General features: G+C 35.5%; 1 protein-coding gene across 1 annotated transcript in view; it reads left to right on the top strand.

Annotated features, from left to right (window-relative positions):
- LOC102806829 (C2 domain-containing protein 3-like) overlaps window positions 1-17,365 on the top strand; it is a 43,612-nt gene extending 26,247 nt beyond the window's left edge. The window contains 14 exon segments of the mRNA XM_085506810.1: window positions 907-1,086; window positions 1,375-1,515; window positions 1,909-2,026; window positions 2,305-2,448; window positions 3,807-3,912; window positions 4,314-4,492; window positions 6,397-6,541; window positions 8,758-8,812; window positions 12,922-13,037; window positions 13,526-13,591; window positions 13,980-14,242; window positions 14,473-15,567; window positions 15,952-16,057; window positions 16,596-17,365. Coding sequence (XP_085362936.1) covers window positions 907-1,086; window positions 1,375-1,515; window positions 1,909-2,026; window positions 2,305-2,448; window positions 3,807-3,912; window positions 4,314-4,492; window positions 6,397-6,541; window positions 8,758-8,812; window positions 12,922-13,037; window positions 13,526-13,591; window positions 13,980-14,242; window positions 14,473-15,567; window positions 15,952-16,057; window positions 16,596-16,730 — 2,849 coding nt within the window. The 3' untranslated portion in view covers window positions 16,731-17,365.
- The last annotated feature ends 1,626 nt before the right edge of the window (window positions 17,366-18,991 follow it).

The raw sequence follows: 18,991 nt of genomic DNA, 5'->3' as shown, positions 1-18,991 counted from the left end.
TGTTTTTCACTGGAGTTCTGAGGCCTGAGACTTTTCTTTCAGAGCTGCGTCACTCGTTTCTTCACAGCAAGGTCGCGCGTCCAGTAAACAAAACAGTTAAAGTGAGTTGCGTGTTTGGCATGAGTGGAAAGTCCTCACGCTCGGCTACCGGTGCTTCGTGTACCGGGACGTCGAGTAGGAGGCCCGATGGTAGAGGTACCGATATTTTTTCACGGTCTCCCCCTGCTGATCGAAGGGCATCCTCACAGTCTGTTTTTTCAGGCGGTGGTTTACCTGATTTTAACGGCTGCAGCGAGGCTATGCTCCTGGAGGCTTACCTCCTATGGGGCCCGTTGCGGGTTCCTTTGTGGACCCTTCCTCGCATGGCGCTGGGTTTGCCTCCGAGTTGAGGACTTTGGTCAAAGGACTGTCGGGGCAATTGCGCCCCTGGCAGGCCGGGTAGATCAGACGGAGTCAGAGCGAGCTGTCTCCACTGCAGCCCCTCGGTGGACAAGCAGGAAGAAACACGAAAGCATGTTTGCATTCAAACACGTCTTTTCCAGGCAACCCCCGTTCCCAGCTGTGGCTCTCCCACTAATTTGGGTGAGGCCAAGGCTCAGGCTAATTGCATCGGGCCTCCTCTGGAGCCTTGGGCACTGAATGCCAACGGGGTGCTGGCAGCCAAGCCTCTGATCTCGGGGCAGGGCTTTCAGGGCAGGGCACACGTTGACCCCCCTACTTTCAGCCAGCCAGGGTTCGCCTCGCGGTAACGGTACAACGGCAACGAATTTATCCTTGTGTCCGGTCTCCGCTGTAGGTTTTGACTCCCTTCTTACCGACCCACGGGCGTCCCCAAATCTTTTCAGTGTTGAACATTAACTTGCTGCAATTCACGTCTCGATTTTGTAAATGTGTATTCCCTTTTAGGTATTAAAGGTTGGTTTCCACTGAATTCACCAGATGATTCTTGTTGCCATGGTAATGGATTACACCCAAGTGTGGGTGGTATAGAGATTGATGTACAGATGGCACGTTCTTCTGATAGAGAGAAAGTTATTCACAATGCGAGGGATGCTGGTTGGTCACCTCTTCAGATTCTGCCAGAAGGTAATGACACTGCATGATTCTGCATTATGCAAGAATTCAAACATAAAAACAGGACAAAATAAGGTCATAGCAAATTTCACAAATGAAACAATTTTCTATTGTCAGATTGAATAATATGTAATACACTGTGCTTGTTGATTGGCTGGTTTGATTCAACTGCCATTAGAATCTATGAATATATATAAAAATAAAGGAAATCATTTTAGTTATAGAGTATACCTTTGTTTTTTTATTTCTAAACATTGTGTTTTATTGAAATAACACGACTTTGTATATTTTTTTATTCAGTGCAATCAAGTGACTCCCTTTATGAGGTTACAGTGAATGTGGACTATGCTATAATTCCTGAGACATTGACTCATGTATCTCATCAGAACACAGTAGATAGATACACATCAGCTTATGTCAGATATCAATTCTATGATAAAGGTAAGTTTGTCTATCTTTGTTGGTGCTTCATAGAGAACCACAACACAACATTGCCTAATACTGTAAAATACTTTTTTGTTTTGTATGGAATTTATTTTCAGTGATTTTTGATGAGTTGAATGTAAAATATAGGAAAAAAATATATTTGTTAAATTTTATTTTCAGTGAATCATTTCTTCAGCGAAAATAAAGAAAATCTATTCCAAGTGAAAATAAAGTATTTTAAATTAGTACAAACACATAGTATATATGTTTTAATAGTAAGCTATGTAAGATAGCTTGGATCTATTTATTATAAAAATTGTTATCAGATCTCTGCTGTAGCATCTCTGGCTCTAATTTGCATTAATGGCAGCAGTGTTTATAATTTGTTAAATTGTTGTTTCTTTGCAGCCACTGAGTGTTCAACCCCTCATACACTGACTGTGAGTGAGAAAGGTTACAGGAAGGCTAATTTAAAACATAAACATTCTTATATCTGTCAATCAACTGAGCATTTCATGTGGTAAGTGTGATATATTTAAAATAAATATATAACTATCCAGAAACCACTTATTGAGTTGATAACACTGAATGAATGATACCTTGTACATGTGTTGATAATACATCAACAGAGATACAATCTGGCTATCCACATACCATGGTTACATAGATAAAGTGGAACAATGAATGCGATGATGAAAGAGAATAGAATGTTATTTGAGATACATCTCAATGGCCATATCATTTAAAGTCTACTGTTTTCAGCAGTTTCTACAACATAGTCTTGTTATTCATGTTTTCTTATAGCTATTTGCAAGAAGAAACCGTTGAGATACAATTATGGCTTAATTTTAATTCTGGTAAAACTGCTGACATCAGGCCAAAACAAGAGGACAAACTGATTGGATGTTCATATGTTAAAATATCAGATTTGAGACAATATGGAGTCAGGTATGTATGGTATGTTATTGTATCTAGAATATGGAGTCAGGTATGTATGGTGTGTTATTGTATATGGAATATGGAGTCCGGTATGTATGGTATGTTATTGTATCTAGAATATGGAGTCAGGTATGTATGGTGTGTTATTGTATCTGTAATATGGAGTCAGGTATGTATGGTGTGTTATTGTACATAGAATATGGAGTCAGATATGTATAGTATGTTATTGTATATATAATATGGAGTCAGGTATGTATGGTGTGTTATTTTATCTGTAATATGGAGTCAGGTATGTATGGTATGTTATTTTATCTGTAATATGGAGTCAGGTATGTGTGGTATGTTATTGTATATGGAATATGGAGTCAGGTATGTATGGTATGTTATTGTATATATAATATGGAGTCAGGTATGTATGGTGTGTTATTTTATCTGTAATATGGAGTCAGGTATGTATGGTATGTTATTTTATCTGTAATATGGAGTCAGGTATGTATGGTGTGTTATTGTATCTGTAATATGGAGTCGGGTATGTATGGTGTGTTATTGTATATGGAATATGGAGTCAGGTATGTGTGGTGTGTTATTGTATATGGAATATGGAGTCAGGTATGTACAGATATGTGTATGGTGTGTTATTGTATCTGTAATATGGAGTCAGGTATGTATGGTGTGTTATTGTATCTGTAATATGGAGTCAGGTATGTATGGTGTGTTATTGTATATGGAATATGGAGTCAGGTATGTATGGTGTGTTATTGTATATGGAATATGGAGTCAAGTATGTATGGTACATGTATGTTATTGTATCTGTAATATGGAGTCAGGTATGTATGGTGTGTTATTGTATATGGAATATGGAGTCAGGTATGTATGGTGTGTTATTGTATCTGGAATATGGAGTCAGATATGTATGGTATGTTATTGTATATGGAATATGGAGTCAGATGTGACTTTCTGTGCTCACTACATATAGGGTGATCCAGTTTTTTCATGAAAGTTTTTTGGAAATTGCTGATATAAACTTTGTGTTTGAGGTCATGGATCAAGATTCATATATGCCAGATTCAAAAAATCTGCTTTATTTTAAAACAATGTGAAATGTGTTCACATGCAAATTTGTGTGCGTCCACTGTGAAACCACTGTCATGATTTAGCAAGTCTCTGGATCACTCTAAATTGGATAATGGAACCTTTCCTAAACATATCTAGGGAGAAGAAATGCACTATTGAAACACTATGACTAATATCAGTACTTCAAATAAGATATCTATGATGTCAACATTATACAAATAATTCTCATCAAAAATAAGTACTGTAATGTGATTGATTTATTATTATATTAATTATGTTGTTTTTAAATATAGCGGCTTATTCCCAATATACAAATGTGGAGCTGTTGAAATGGATGGTGCTTGTTTGAGAGTACATCTTTTTATGCAACCATGCTCATCGGTTCCTGACATTAATAAGGTAAATATGACTAAAAATTGTAAGGAATATTTATAGTGCCAATATTCTTGGATGAGCTCTAAGTACACAAAAAATAAAAATTCTGACAAACATATTAGGCTGTAAATAATAAACAACACAATATGCCAGTTTTTTATCAGTATAATTTGCAAATGCTGTAACTTTCCAATTTTGTTTTTGTCCCAGTTACTCAAAATGAAACTGTTTTCAACTAAGGTTTGTAGACAATAAAACTTTGATATCAACAAGTTTGCATTGTTTCATTGAATCAAGGGTTGACTGAATATGTTTGCTATCAGTCGCTTAGAGTAACTGATTGTCATCAGCATAGATAAGATCACCAATCTTGTGATTCATGAGTTTATATAGGTGTATTGCTTTATATAACCATTTACTTTTAGAAAACATCCGATGAAGCAAAAGAGTATGATTTGCCGCTAGTTGCCATGACGAAAACTGAGACTAAACACCATGACCCAGTGCTGCAGACAGTTGTGTTAGAAGAAACAGAGAAATTAAAACCTATCAAAATGAAAATAGAAGTAGAAAGAGCAATGCATTTACCAAGGGTCAATGAAAAGTAAGGAATATTAGCTTTTGTGATCTTTGTCAACTGTTGTCAATGAGAGAGCATTAACAGATTGGTGGTAACATGGATGTAATAGAAATTATTTTGGTTCTAAAAAACAAAGGAAGATAAAGAGAAAAGAAAACATGTTTCAGTCAACAGTGTTACAAACATTCAATGCAATTCATGCAGGTCATTCATTTGACTCAAGTGTTTTTAGTACCCGTTTGGACGTAGTCCGAAAACGGGGACTTATGTTTTGCCCTGTGTGCGTCCGTGCGTCCGTGATCACCTGTATCTCGAACATGCATGGACTGATTAAGTTCAAACTTCACTCATACATCACACATTATATGGGACATATGCACATACATTTTTTTCATGATCCGATTAACAATAGCCGAATAGCGGCCTTTTTAAAGCCGCAGATGCATCAAAATCGCACATTTTCAACATTCCGGACCCGGATTTCAGTTATGCATGGACGGATTTTGTTCAAATTTGGTACATACATTAAACATAATAGGACCTTGATGCACATCATTTTTTTTTCGGATCTAGTTCGAAATGGTCGACTGGCAGCCATTTTGTTTTAAAGAATTCAGTTCTGGATCTGTATCTGAGACATGCGGGGATTGATCGAGTTCAAACTTCACGCACACAAGGTACATCATGTCACAAATATGTATGTGCATTTGTTTCATGATCTCATTAACGATAGCCAAATGGCGGCCGCTTTAAGGCCGAAAATGCATTGAAATCGCACATTTTCACCATTCTGAACCCGGATCTCAGTTATGCATGGACAGATTTTGTTCAAATTTGGTACATACATTAAACATAATAGGACCTTGATGCACGTCATTTTTTTTTCGGATCTAGTTCGAAATGGTCGACTGGCAGCCATTTTGTTTTAAAGAATTCAGTTCTGGATCCGTATCTGAGACATGTCTGGATTGATCAAGTTCAAACTTCACAAACACATGGTACATCATTTCACAAATAGATATGTGCATTTGTTTCATGATCCGCTTAACAAAAGCTGAATGCTGGCCATTTTAAGGCCGAAAATGCCTCAAAATCATGTATTTTCACCATTCCGGAACCGGATCTCAGTCATGCATGGATGGATTTTGTTTAGATTTAGTACAATGTGTTGTACATATGCAGGTGCATTTCGGATCAGACCAGTGAAAGTGGTCTGAGATTTCGGTCATGATCTGCTTTGAATGTATATGTCACTCAAATATGAACGGAACGGGGACAAGTCATTGACAATGACTTGTTAATAATCGGAATGATCAAAAACAATAATAGTGAAATCTGCCATCAGGTACATTGGTACAGCACATGTACTACAATATACACCTATATCTAAGCTTTTAGATGATGTATAGGTTGTTATAGTAACATACTTTGTAATTTTTAAAGAATGTCTGATTCACAGATCATATTTTAATTTTATCCTCTGTTGCTAGCTTAACTGAACACATACAAATATCACTGATGGTGTCATGCATTTCAGTGCTTAACTGTATTTTTTAAAGATTTCTTTAATAATATGCACTTACAGGTTTTTGGTTTCTATGATTTCATACTGATATAATTGAGCTTGGTTAAATAGAATAAATAGAAGCTTTAACTGACATAGACATGTAGGCACATATATTGTTACGCTATGTTATTTCATACAACAATTCACTGTTCTTAAATTTTAGTGAAAGAATGATATCAACACTGTCTTTCAACCCTTTGAACGACAAAAATTTGGTGCAATATTTTTCACATTTTTCGGTTCTTTTCTTTCTTTGTTAATTTTAGACCAAATTGATATTATTCAACATTTCGTACAGGTCTTGATTAAAAATGAAATTTATGAAAATAGATTGGTGCTCAAAGTGTTAATTTCTTCACAGCTCATCTGAAATAAATCCTAGTAGTTATGTAACATACAATGCCAGAGATCAGACTTTTTCAACTGATGTTATAAACTGCAGTGACTGTCCAGTATGGAATCATTGTGAAGAACTGGAAATAACTAGAAATGACATAGAAAATAATGTGAGTATTTTATAACTGCATGTGCACTATTATGAACTGGGGTATCTTCACATGCTGCAACTTCATATGAAAGACTGTATGTCTAAAAAAAAGAGAAATTTTTCATTTGTGATTACATATACATATGCACATCAAATTAATTTTTGTATTTGACATAATAACTGGTAGAAATTGTAGCAATCCTCAGCAAAAAAATCACACACAGAAAAAATAAATCACTTCATGTCATCAACTGTTTCTTCTGCATATTTGGTTTTATTTCATTCAAAGTTGGTATACACATGCATGCTTGTTATTTCGTTCAACTTCTTGGTCACTCTCTATCTCTTTGTTGTGATAATTGACACTTATATATATGTTAATTAATAAGCACACCACTAGATTAACAGTATTACCTGATGCCTAGACCAACCAGCTTTTACCAGCACACCACTAGACCAACCAGCTTTTACTAGCACACCACTAGACCAACCAGCTTTTACCAGCACACCACTAGACCAACCAGCTTTTACCAGCACACCACTAGACCAACCAGCTTTTACCAGCACACCACTAGACCAACCAGCTTTTACTAGCACACCACTAGACCAACCAGCTTTTACCAGCACACCACTAGACCAACCAGCTTTTACCAGCACACCACTAGACCAACCAGCTTTTACCAGCACACTAGACCAACCAGCTTTTACCAGCACACCACTAGACCAACCAGCTTTTACTAGCACACCACTAGACCAACCAGCTTTTACCAGCACACCACTAGACCAACCAGCTTTTACCAGCACACCACTAGACCAACCAGCTTTTACCAGCACACCACTAGACCAACCAGCTTTTACCAGCATGATTACCTGACCACTAGACTAACCAGCATTTACCAGCAATATTACCTGACCACTAGACTAACCAGCATTATTACCTGACCATTAGACTCACCAGCATTTACCAGCATTATTACCTGACCACTAAACTAACCAGCTTTTACCAGCATTATTACCTGACCACTAAACTAACCAGCTTTTACCAGCAATATTACCTGACCACTAGACTAACCAGCATTATTACCTGACCATTAGACTCACCAGCATTTACCAGCTTTATTACCTGACCACTAGACTAACCAGCATTTACCAGCATTATTACCTGACCACTAAACTAACCAGCTTTCACCAGCATTATTACCTGACCACTAAACTAACCAGCATTTACCAGCATTATTACCTGACCACTAAACTAACCAGCTTTTACCAGCTTTATTACCTGACCACTAGACTAACCAGCATTTACTAGCATCATATTATCGGAGGCAGAATCCTACCAGAATTGCATGATGAGATTCATTGTAGTGAGGGCAAATAATATCTTAGTTGATAAACTACACAATGTGACCGCTTTCGATCATTATAATTTTATATTTTCTATTTTCAATGTACTAGTAGTATTATTAGCTCCGCTGTCGACTTTGTCGAGCGGAGCTTATCATATGTGTGATTGTCCGTCGTCCATGTCAATGTTTTACTTTTTTGACTTCTTCATGGAAACTACAAGTCTGAATGCTTTGATACTTGGTGTATATGTACATGTACCTTGGGTAGACCTCTCTCAGATTTGTTCATTCATGATGATATCTTCAATTCTCTAATTTTGGTGAATATTTTTGTCATTTTTGGTAAAAAGTGATATTTTCAACTTCTTGTTAAAAACCGCAAGTCCAATTGCTTTGATATTACATATATAGGTACTACATGTGGACCTCTCTCAGATTTGTTCATTTTGTAATGATATCTTTAATTTTCTAATTTTGGTGAATATTTTTGTCATTTTTGTTAAAAAGTGATATTTTCGACTTCTTGTTAAAAACCTCAAGTCCAATTGCTTTGATATTACATATATAGGTACTACATGTGGACCTCTCTCAGAGTTGTTCATTTCATGATGATATCTTTAATTCTCTAATTTTGATGAATATTTTTGTAATTTTTGGTAAAAAGTGATATTTTCGCCTTCTTGTTGAAAACTGCAAGTCCAATTGCTTTGATATATTATACATATAGGTACTACATGTGGACCTCTCTCAGATTTGTTCATTTTCTAATGATATCTTCTGTTCTTTAATTGCCATGTGCATTGCTAACAGCGGAGCTATCTCAGCCGACAGGCTGCTTGTTTTTTTATTGTAATGCTTAATTACTAAATTATATATTTATCTTCTATAGAGTCTTGTTTTCAAGATGTGGCATAGATCACCTTCAAATGAAATAACAAATCCAGGTAACTGCTGTTTACAAACTCCACATGTTAATTTTAAAATAATGTGCTATTTATATACTCTCCTGTAACGTATTGCCACTCCGTATAACAATGCATGGATAATAGGGAGCAAGTAAGACTCGATACAACCCGGTTCAATGCTAAAGTGCAAGTGTTTTCTTTATAGCCATGACCATGACTCGTACGCCAGATGGCAGGAATTGTATAAATAAACAGTTTGATAATTTTATGTAAATGTGCTTTGCTAGCAAGTTGGCAATTTTGAAAGAAATATCTGTCCACCATGTACACTGACATAATATCTGTCCACCATGTACACTGACATAATATCTGTCCACCATGTACACTGACATAATATCTGTCCACCATGTACACTGACATAATATCTGTCCACCATGTACACTGACATAATATCTGTCCACCATGTACACTGACATAATATCTGTCCACCATGTACACTGACATAATATCTGTCCACCATGTACACTGACATAATATCTGTCCACCATGTACACTGACATAATATCTGTCCACCATGTACACTGACATAATATCTGTCCACCATGTACACTGACATAATATCTGTCCACCATGTACACTGACATAATATCTGTCCACCATGTACACTGACATAATATCTGTCCACCATGTACACTGACATAATATCTGTCCACCATGTACACTGACATAATATCTGTCCACCATGTACACTGACATAATATCTGTCCACCATGTACACTGACATAATATCTGTCCACCATGTACACTGACATAATATCTGTCCACCATGTACACTGACATAATATCTGTCCACCATGTACACTGACATAATATCTGTCCACCATGTACACTGACATAATATCTGTCCACCATGTACACTGACATAATATCTGTCCACCATGTACACTGACATAATATCTGTCCACCATGTACACTGACATAATATCTGTCCACCATGTACACTGACATAATATCTGTCCACCATGTACACTGACATAATATCTGTCCACCATGTACACTGACATAATATCTGTCCACCATGTACACTGACATAATATCTGTCCACCATGTACACTGACATAATATCTGTCCACCATGTACACTGACATAATATCTGTCCACCATGTACACTGACATAATATCTGTCCACCATGTACACTGACATAATATCTGTCCACCATGTACACTGACATAATATCTGTCCACCATGTACACTGACATAATATCTGTCCACCATGTACACTGACATAATATCTGTCCACCATGTACACTGACATAATATCTGTCCACCATGTACACTGACATAATATCTGTCCACCATGTACACTGACATAATATCTGTCCACCATGTACACTGACATAATATCTGTCCACCATGTACACTGACATAATATCTGTCCACCATGTACACTGACATAATATCTGTCCACCATGTACACTGACATAATATCTGTCCACCATGTACACTGACATAATATCTGTCCACCATGTACACTGACATAATATCTGTCCACCATGTACACTGACATAATATCTGTCCACCATGTACACTGACATAATATCTGTCCACCATGTACACTGACATAATATCTGTCCACCATGTACACTGACATAATATCTGTCCACCATGTACACTGACATAATATCTGTCCACCATGTACACTGACATAATATCTGTCCACCATGTACACTGACATAATATCTGTCCACCATGTACACTGACATAATATCTGTCCACCATGTACACTGACATAATATCTGTCCACCATGTACACTGACATAATATCTGTCCACCATGTACACTGACATAATATCTGTCCACCATGTACACTGACATAATATCTGTCCACCATGTACACTGACATAATATCTGTCCACCATGTACACTGACATAATATCTGTCCACCATGTACACTGACATAATATCTGTCCACCATGTACACTGACATAATATCTGTCCACCATGTACACTGACATAATATCTGTCCACCATGTACACTGACATAATATCTGTCCACCATGTACACTGACATAATATCTGTCCACCATGTACACTGACATAATATCTGTCCACCATGTACACTGACATAATATCTGTCCACCATGTACACTGACATAATATCTGTCCACCATGTACACTGACATAATATCTGTCCACCATGTACACTGACATAATATCTGTCCACCATGTACACTGACATAATATCTGTCCACCATGTACACTGACATAATATCTGTCCACCATGTACACTGACATAATATCTGTCCACCATGTACACTGACATAATATCTGTCCACCATGTACACTGACATAATATCTGTCCACCATGTACACTGACATAATATCTGTCCACCATGTACACTGACATAATATCTGTCCACCATGTACACTGACATAATATCTGTCCACCATGTACACTGACATAATATCTGTCCACCATGTACACTGACATAATATCTGTCCACCATGTACACTGACATAATATCTGTCCACCATGTACACTGACATAATATCTGTCCACCATGTACACTGACATAATATCTGTCCACCATGTACACTGACATAATATCTGTCCACCATGTACACTGACATAATATCTGTCCACCATGTACACTGACATAATATCTGTCCACCATGTACACTGACATAATATCTGTCCACCATGTACACTGACATAATATCTGTCCACCATGTACACTGACATAATATCTGTCCACCATGTACACTGACATAATATCTGTCCACCATGTACACTGACATAATATCTGTCCACCATGTACACTGACATAATATCTGTCCACCATGTACACTGACATAATATCTGTCCACCATGTACACTGACATAATATCTGTCCACCATGTACACTGACATAATATCTGTCCACCATGTACACTGACATAATATCTGTCCACCATGTACACTGACATAATATCTGTCCACCATGTACACTGACATAATATCTGTCCACCATGTACACTGACATAATATCTGTCCACCATGTACACTGACATAATATCTGTCCACCATGTACACTGACATAATATCTGTCCACCATGTACACTGACATAATATCTGTCCACCATGTACACTGACATAATATCTGTCCACCATGTACACTGACATAATATCTGTCCACCATGTACACTGACATAATATCTGTCCACCATGTACACTGACATAATATCTGTCCACCATGTACACTGACATAATATCTGTCCACCATGTACACTGACATAATATCTGTCCACCATGTACACTGACATAATATCTGTCCACCATGTACACTGACATAATATCTGTCCACCATGTACACTGACATAATATCTGTCCACCATGTACACTGACATAATATCTGTCCACCATGTACACTGACATAATATCTGTCCACCATGTACACTGACATAATATCTGTCCACCATGTACACTGACATAATATCTGTCCACCATGTACACTGACATAATATCTGTCCACCATGTACACTGACATAATATCTGTCCACCATGTACACTGACATAATATCTGTCCACCATGTACACTGACATAATATCTGTCCACCATGTACACTGACATAATATCTGTCCACCATGTACACTGACATAATATCTGTCCACCATGTACACTGACATAATATCTGTCCACCATGTACACTGACATAATATCTGTCCACCATGTACACTGACATAATATCTGTCCACCATGTACACTGACATAATATCTGTCCACCATGTACACTGACATAATATCTGTCCACCATGTACACTGACATAATATCTGTCCACCATGTACACTGACATAATATCTGTCCACCATGTACACTGACATAATATCTGTCCACCATGTACACTGACATAATATCTGTCCACCATGTACACTGACATAATATCTGTCCACCATGTACACTGACATAATATCTGTCCACCATGTACACTGACATAATATCTGTCCACCATGTACACTGACATAATATCTGTCCACCATGTACACTGACATAATATCTGTCCACCATGTACACTGACATAATATCTGTCCACCATGTACACTGACATAATATCTGTCCACCATGTACACTGACATAATATCTAATTTTGTTGTTATTCTTTTCTCAGATAAAGTTTTGGGTTTTGTATCGGTAGATTTAGATCCACTACTGGCTGGATTAAAAGAAATATATGGCTGGTATAACATCATGGATTTCACAGGACAGTGTCAAGGACAGATTAAGGTAGTACACCTCATTTCTAATTATTTTATATGGCCTCATGTGCAGGCCTTGAAGTTTAAAAACACCACAGTCCCTCTATAGATAGAGTGACTGTGAAAAAACAAATCATTTTTTAAATCGCTTTAAAAAAACTGTCCATTAAAGGTGTTTTATCTTTATCTTTATTTTTAAATGCCAAAGTCAACTTTGTGACCATTCATAAAATTGTGACTTCAATATCAGTCAAATTTATGTCATACTGCGTGTCAATGCTCAAAGAAACTTTGACAGATTTATAGTAAAAATTGTACCAATAGTACTCGGTGTCACATTGTAAGTCTGTTTATATCTTCATGTTTGTTCCACCATGAGAAAATTGGTTGTCCATGACAACTGTCTATTTTGACACCTAATGTGGTACACTGACACTGGTACTGTCATTCATGTGTGTGATGTTGACTCCAAATAACAAATGTAATAATGTAGATATTTGTATTTCCTTTCTATAGGTTGGAATATCACCACAGGATAGTGTTTCTCCATTGAAGTCTAAGCCTCAGACAGTGATGCAGCAGGTACATGTATAGTCATTAAATTAATAATAACCAGTTGGTATGGAATGCATATAATTGAATATCTATTTACGTATTTTTTAGACAGAAATGTAGCAATTCAATCAATGACAACATCTATTAGCATAAGATGTGTATCTGATCCTGGATACTGAAAAATACTTTATTTTAGCTGGAATTACCCGGTAAATATCGCTGAAAAGGCTTTTTGGGTCTTCTGTATGGAATTTATTTTCACTGATTTTAGACAAGTTAAATGTAAAAGATAGAAAAAACATATATTTGCTGGATTTTAAAATTAATAATTTCCAAGCGAAAATAAAGTATTTTACAATTAAACTCTGATGATGTATTGTTCCTTAAAATTATGCAGGTACTATTTGTTTTACAGGCAGCAGCACAAAACAAGTTTAGTGGCAGTGTTGTGTATGATGATTTTCCAAGTCATCTCGTACAGTACCCGGAAGTATCTATAAAACTATCACAGAGATCAACTCATTATGCAGAACATTTTGAAAACATCAAAAAATATCATGAAAATTTACAAGACCAGAAAAGAGAAATGAGGAAAAAGGACATCGATAAAGAGCCTCATCATTTCTCATTTGCAAACGATTCAACTGTCTCAACATCTTTTCTTTTTAGAAATCTCAGGTATGTATTTGTTGTTTCTGCTGTTTTGCAGAAATATACACATACACATACTTACTCATAATTTTCATTTCTTATATACATGTACTGTGCTAACTATTAGAAGCCCATCTCCAACAGAAGCTCATATCAACAACAAATATCATTTGTTGTATACTGAATCATTAAAATAATACTTCTGTTGAAAAACAATGACAATAATTTGTAAAATTATATTTGGTTATTCATTTTAGGTCACAGATGAAAGGATTGGATGAACTTCAGAGAACCATGCAAGACAAATTAAAAAAGTTTGAACCAGCGTCCATTCATGAATCTTCTGCTGCTCCTCCTCCTCACTTTGAGATAAACGACTCATACAAATCATCACCTTCTCTTTCATATGTACAAGTATGTGATAGTAACAATGAAAACGCACCTTTAAATCAAATGGATGAAACAGATGTATGGGGAGACAGCCCTGAGCTTATTGATGGAGAACATGGATGTGAAGTTGATGTTATTATTCCAAAATCTCTGAATGATATCTCATCACTTAATGATAGTTTACAGTTTGCTGAATCATCAGTAGAATTACCAGCAATGGATAACTCATATAATAGTGCAAATACCAGTGATGAGTTGGTACCATGGTCAACAGATGCTGGCGATGAATCAGTGGGAATTTCAGATGATGTCCAAATTCAGGATGCTGGACTTTCATCTTTAGGTACTGGAACAATAGATACAGGAGCAGTGGAACCTGTAACAATAGATACTGGAGCAATGGACTCTGAAACGACAGATACTGGAGCACTGGACCCTGAAACGACAGATACTGGAGCAATGGACCCTGAAATGACAGATACTGGAGCAATGGACCCTGAAACAACAGATACTGGAGCAATGGACCCTGAAACAACAGATACTGGAGCAATGGACCCTGAAACGACAGATACTGACACAATGGATGTTGAAAAAAATGACACAGGAGCAATGGATACTGAAACAATCAATACAGGTACAATTGAAATTGAAACAAAGGATACAGATACAATTATTAAAACTAGTGACAATGCTTGTGTGTATGAAATGCCAAAAGAGCATATATCAGAAAATTCAGAGGAGAATCATGGACACAAATCTGATGACAGTATTCATAGCAGTGAGAATGATGATAATGATGTTTACCATACTGTACAGACATCCAATACTAAGCGAGTATTTGCTGAGCTGGGAAATAATTCTACAAGTACTGTACGAAAAGAGTTCAGTGAAGCCAATCATGAAAAAAGACAAAACAGTCGTGCTTGTTGGCAAGAATATATGACACATGGCAAAACAAAACTGTATCCTTTTATAAAGTACACTGATTGTGTTTGTATATGAGTATGTGTGAATAACATGAGTATATATTGGTTGCACGTGCGTGACATTTTTGTCAAAAACCATTACACCATTTCCTCAAAAGTAGAATAAGTACACATATAGCATTAAATGTGTGCAATTCTGCAAATGTTGCCAGTGTAAATAAATGATTTCCAGAAATCTAAAAGCAGGAAAACTCAGCTTTTTAGAAAGTCATGATCACACCGGGGGGGGGGGGGGGGGGGGTTCCATAGTTTTAAATGCTTGGTACAATTTATGTACACATGGCATCTGCAAAGCAGTGGTTAGATACAACAATGATTCATGATATAAAGACATCTATTCCTTGACTCGATTGTAAACAGAACACCGACCTCAGAACCGCATTTCTTCCTTCCTGCAGAAGACCTTGAATCAAATATGAAAGAACTGTGTCATTCTGCACCGTTGATATTATCTCGAAAATTACAGGTAAATGTCATTTATTTAAAACCAACTCAAAATTATGAACATAATGTCTATCACCAAATAAGTGTGACTATCATATTTGCTATCAAGCTTCTCAGCAGGTGGAGTGTTAATATCCCAAATTCAAAACTTTTATGTGTTTATCACGTTTATTTCACTTTGTGTATGTTATATACAGCAACAATATAATGTAGGAAGTTATTGAAATAGAATCATATGTCTGAATGCAAATGATGGTCCAATCTTGAATACTTTGGGATGTTAATTATTACTACATGCAGGAAAAAAAAGGTTATAACGAGAATATTGCAAAGTATGCACTCAGGCAGTGCAGGATCACATTAACCTCTGCTATGTGTTGGTCAATACAATCACTGTAGGTACTACCTTAATGCATACTTTCTGGTATTCTTGTAATAATTATTGGAAAATTGGTTAAAGCTGCTGGGACTGATAAATATATCTATATATTATATTATAAAATGTAGTAAAGTTCTGGGATTTGGAAAAGCACTAACAATATACCATTTGTTTATTGCAGCATAATGAGAGAAAACTTGATAAATCACAGATACCATCACAAAGACATATGCTGGCTAAGAGGGACAAAACAAGACCACATCCTACAGCAGAAGATACTAAGAGAATTGCAAACATTTTCTCCACTAAATTCTGACTTGTATAGTTATTTACAAATTACTGTTATAGTGAAGGATATTGGATCAAGAAGTGCCCCAGATTATACATGTTACAGTTAAAAAAAATTCTGCTGATGCTGTTACATATCATTTATTTTGGTTAATTGTCAACAGGCAATGTGTTGGCTAAATAGAAATAAACAGTGTTCATTGAATAATATATGATGTCTTCACACACTTAAATGACAGATAACTATGATGGAAGAAGCTAGACAATTTTGTTTTTTTGTATATATGCTTTTTTTTTCAAAAAAAGAAATATTTTCACATTATTAAAATGACTTTTAATGACTACATCTGACATTGTATGTTATAAATATGCATATTGGCAGATTTATATTTAATTATGTATGTAAACATTGATTACTGTTTTATTCTAAGTATAATTTTGTATTCTCTAACAAATGTTGGTTCTATTCATGGAACATATCCAGTACATGAACACCAAAAACGTTTTCATTCATGTGAATATAATTTTTGTCAATAAAAATACAATGATAAATGTCATTTCTAACATTTGCTTATACCTCCTGTCAAATATATGTTTACATTATGTTTTGTGAATCCATTAACAATCATTTAATTAAAAATTAAAAATACACATTGATCACAACTATTGATTGTCCTTGCTTTGTGTTTCTGACCTGATGAACCACATGTTTGTTGACACTTGTATTCCAAATTATGTTTTTCATTGTAGACCACATTTTACCATCTACATATTATATATTTTATGTTTTTCATTGTAGACCACATTTTACCATCTACATATTATATATTTTATGTTTTTCATTGTAGACCACATTTTACCATCTACATATTATATATTTTATGTTTTTCATTGTAGACCACATTTTACCATCTACATATTATATATTTTATGTTTTTCATTGTAGACCACATTTTACCATCTACATATTATATATTTTATGTTTTTCATTGTAGACCACATTTTACCATCTACATATTATATATTTTATGTTTTTCATTGTAGACTACATTTTACCATCTACATATTATATATTTTATGTTAGTACTGTAGTTAAAGTGTTAGGTAAAGAGACGAAATGAGGTCTTTTGAGTGACTTGTAAATAAGAATTGCATGTTGGGTGGGGTATACTTATGCAAATATTTTCATAACCTTCCAGACAACTTTCACATCTCTCAGCAATCATTTATGACCTTCTAACCAAATGTTTATGACCTCGTAAATTTTTTCCAACTTCCAGGCATTATTACAAACTTCTAGCTAATTTTCACGATCTTACAACCAACTAGGGCCTTTTCCAGTCAACTTTTATGACCTTTCCAGCTAGTCTATCACTGTACAGCTAACTTTTTGACTGCAATGCCACTATTTACAAATTTACATCCAGCTTTCTTGACCTTACAACCTACTTTTGCCTCGCCTAACTTTTAACCTCATTCAATCAACCATACCATCCAACGTTTACAATGTTTCAGTTAACTTTTACTTATTTCCACTCAACATTTACCCTTTTCCAGTCGTCTTTTATGACTATTCAGTCAATTATATAACCTTCAAATTAGCCAATCTATACCAATTTTACTACTTACATGATAGGGTAGGCTCTTCCAGCCAATGTTAATTTCTTAGAGATCTGAATCTATCTGGCATGCAGTGTGCGTTCTCGACTTTGTATTCAAATTACAGAGCTAGAACATTACGATGTACCGGTATATATTTACACCATCGACACAGTAATTATTTAAATTTTATTCACATTTATTGGGGTCAAATAACATTATTTTGTCAAATTTAACAAAAACAAAACAAATAACAAAATATAGTTTTGATTAAGAGCAACACAACAGGCGTGGCAAGTTTGAATGTGCTATCTATGTTTTAATACGAGTTAAAATACATACACACAATAATGAATGTACTATCTATGTTTTAATACGAGTTAAAATACATACACACAATAATGAATGTGCTATCTATGTTTTAATAAGAGTTAAAATACATACACACAATAATGAATGTGCTATCTATGTTTTAATACGAGTTAAAATACATACGCACAATAATGAATGTACTATGTATGTTTTAATACGAGTTAAAATACATACACACAATAATGAATGTACTATCTATGTTTTAATACGAGTTAAAATACATACCCACAATAATGAATGTACTATCTATGTTTTAATACGAGTTAAAGTACATACACACAATAATGAATGTACTATCTATGTTTTAATACATACACA

This window comes from Saccoglossus kowalevskii, chromosome 13 (assembly GCF_978046115.1).
Source record: "Saccoglossus kowalevskii chromosome 13, keSacKowa6.1, whole genome shotgun sequence".
NCBI lineage: Eukaryota > Metazoa > Hemichordata > Enteropneusta > Harrimaniidae > Saccoglossus > Saccoglossus kowalevskii.
Note: the sequence above shows the minus strand (reverse complement) of the source record. Positions and strands in the feature narration are given on the sequence as shown.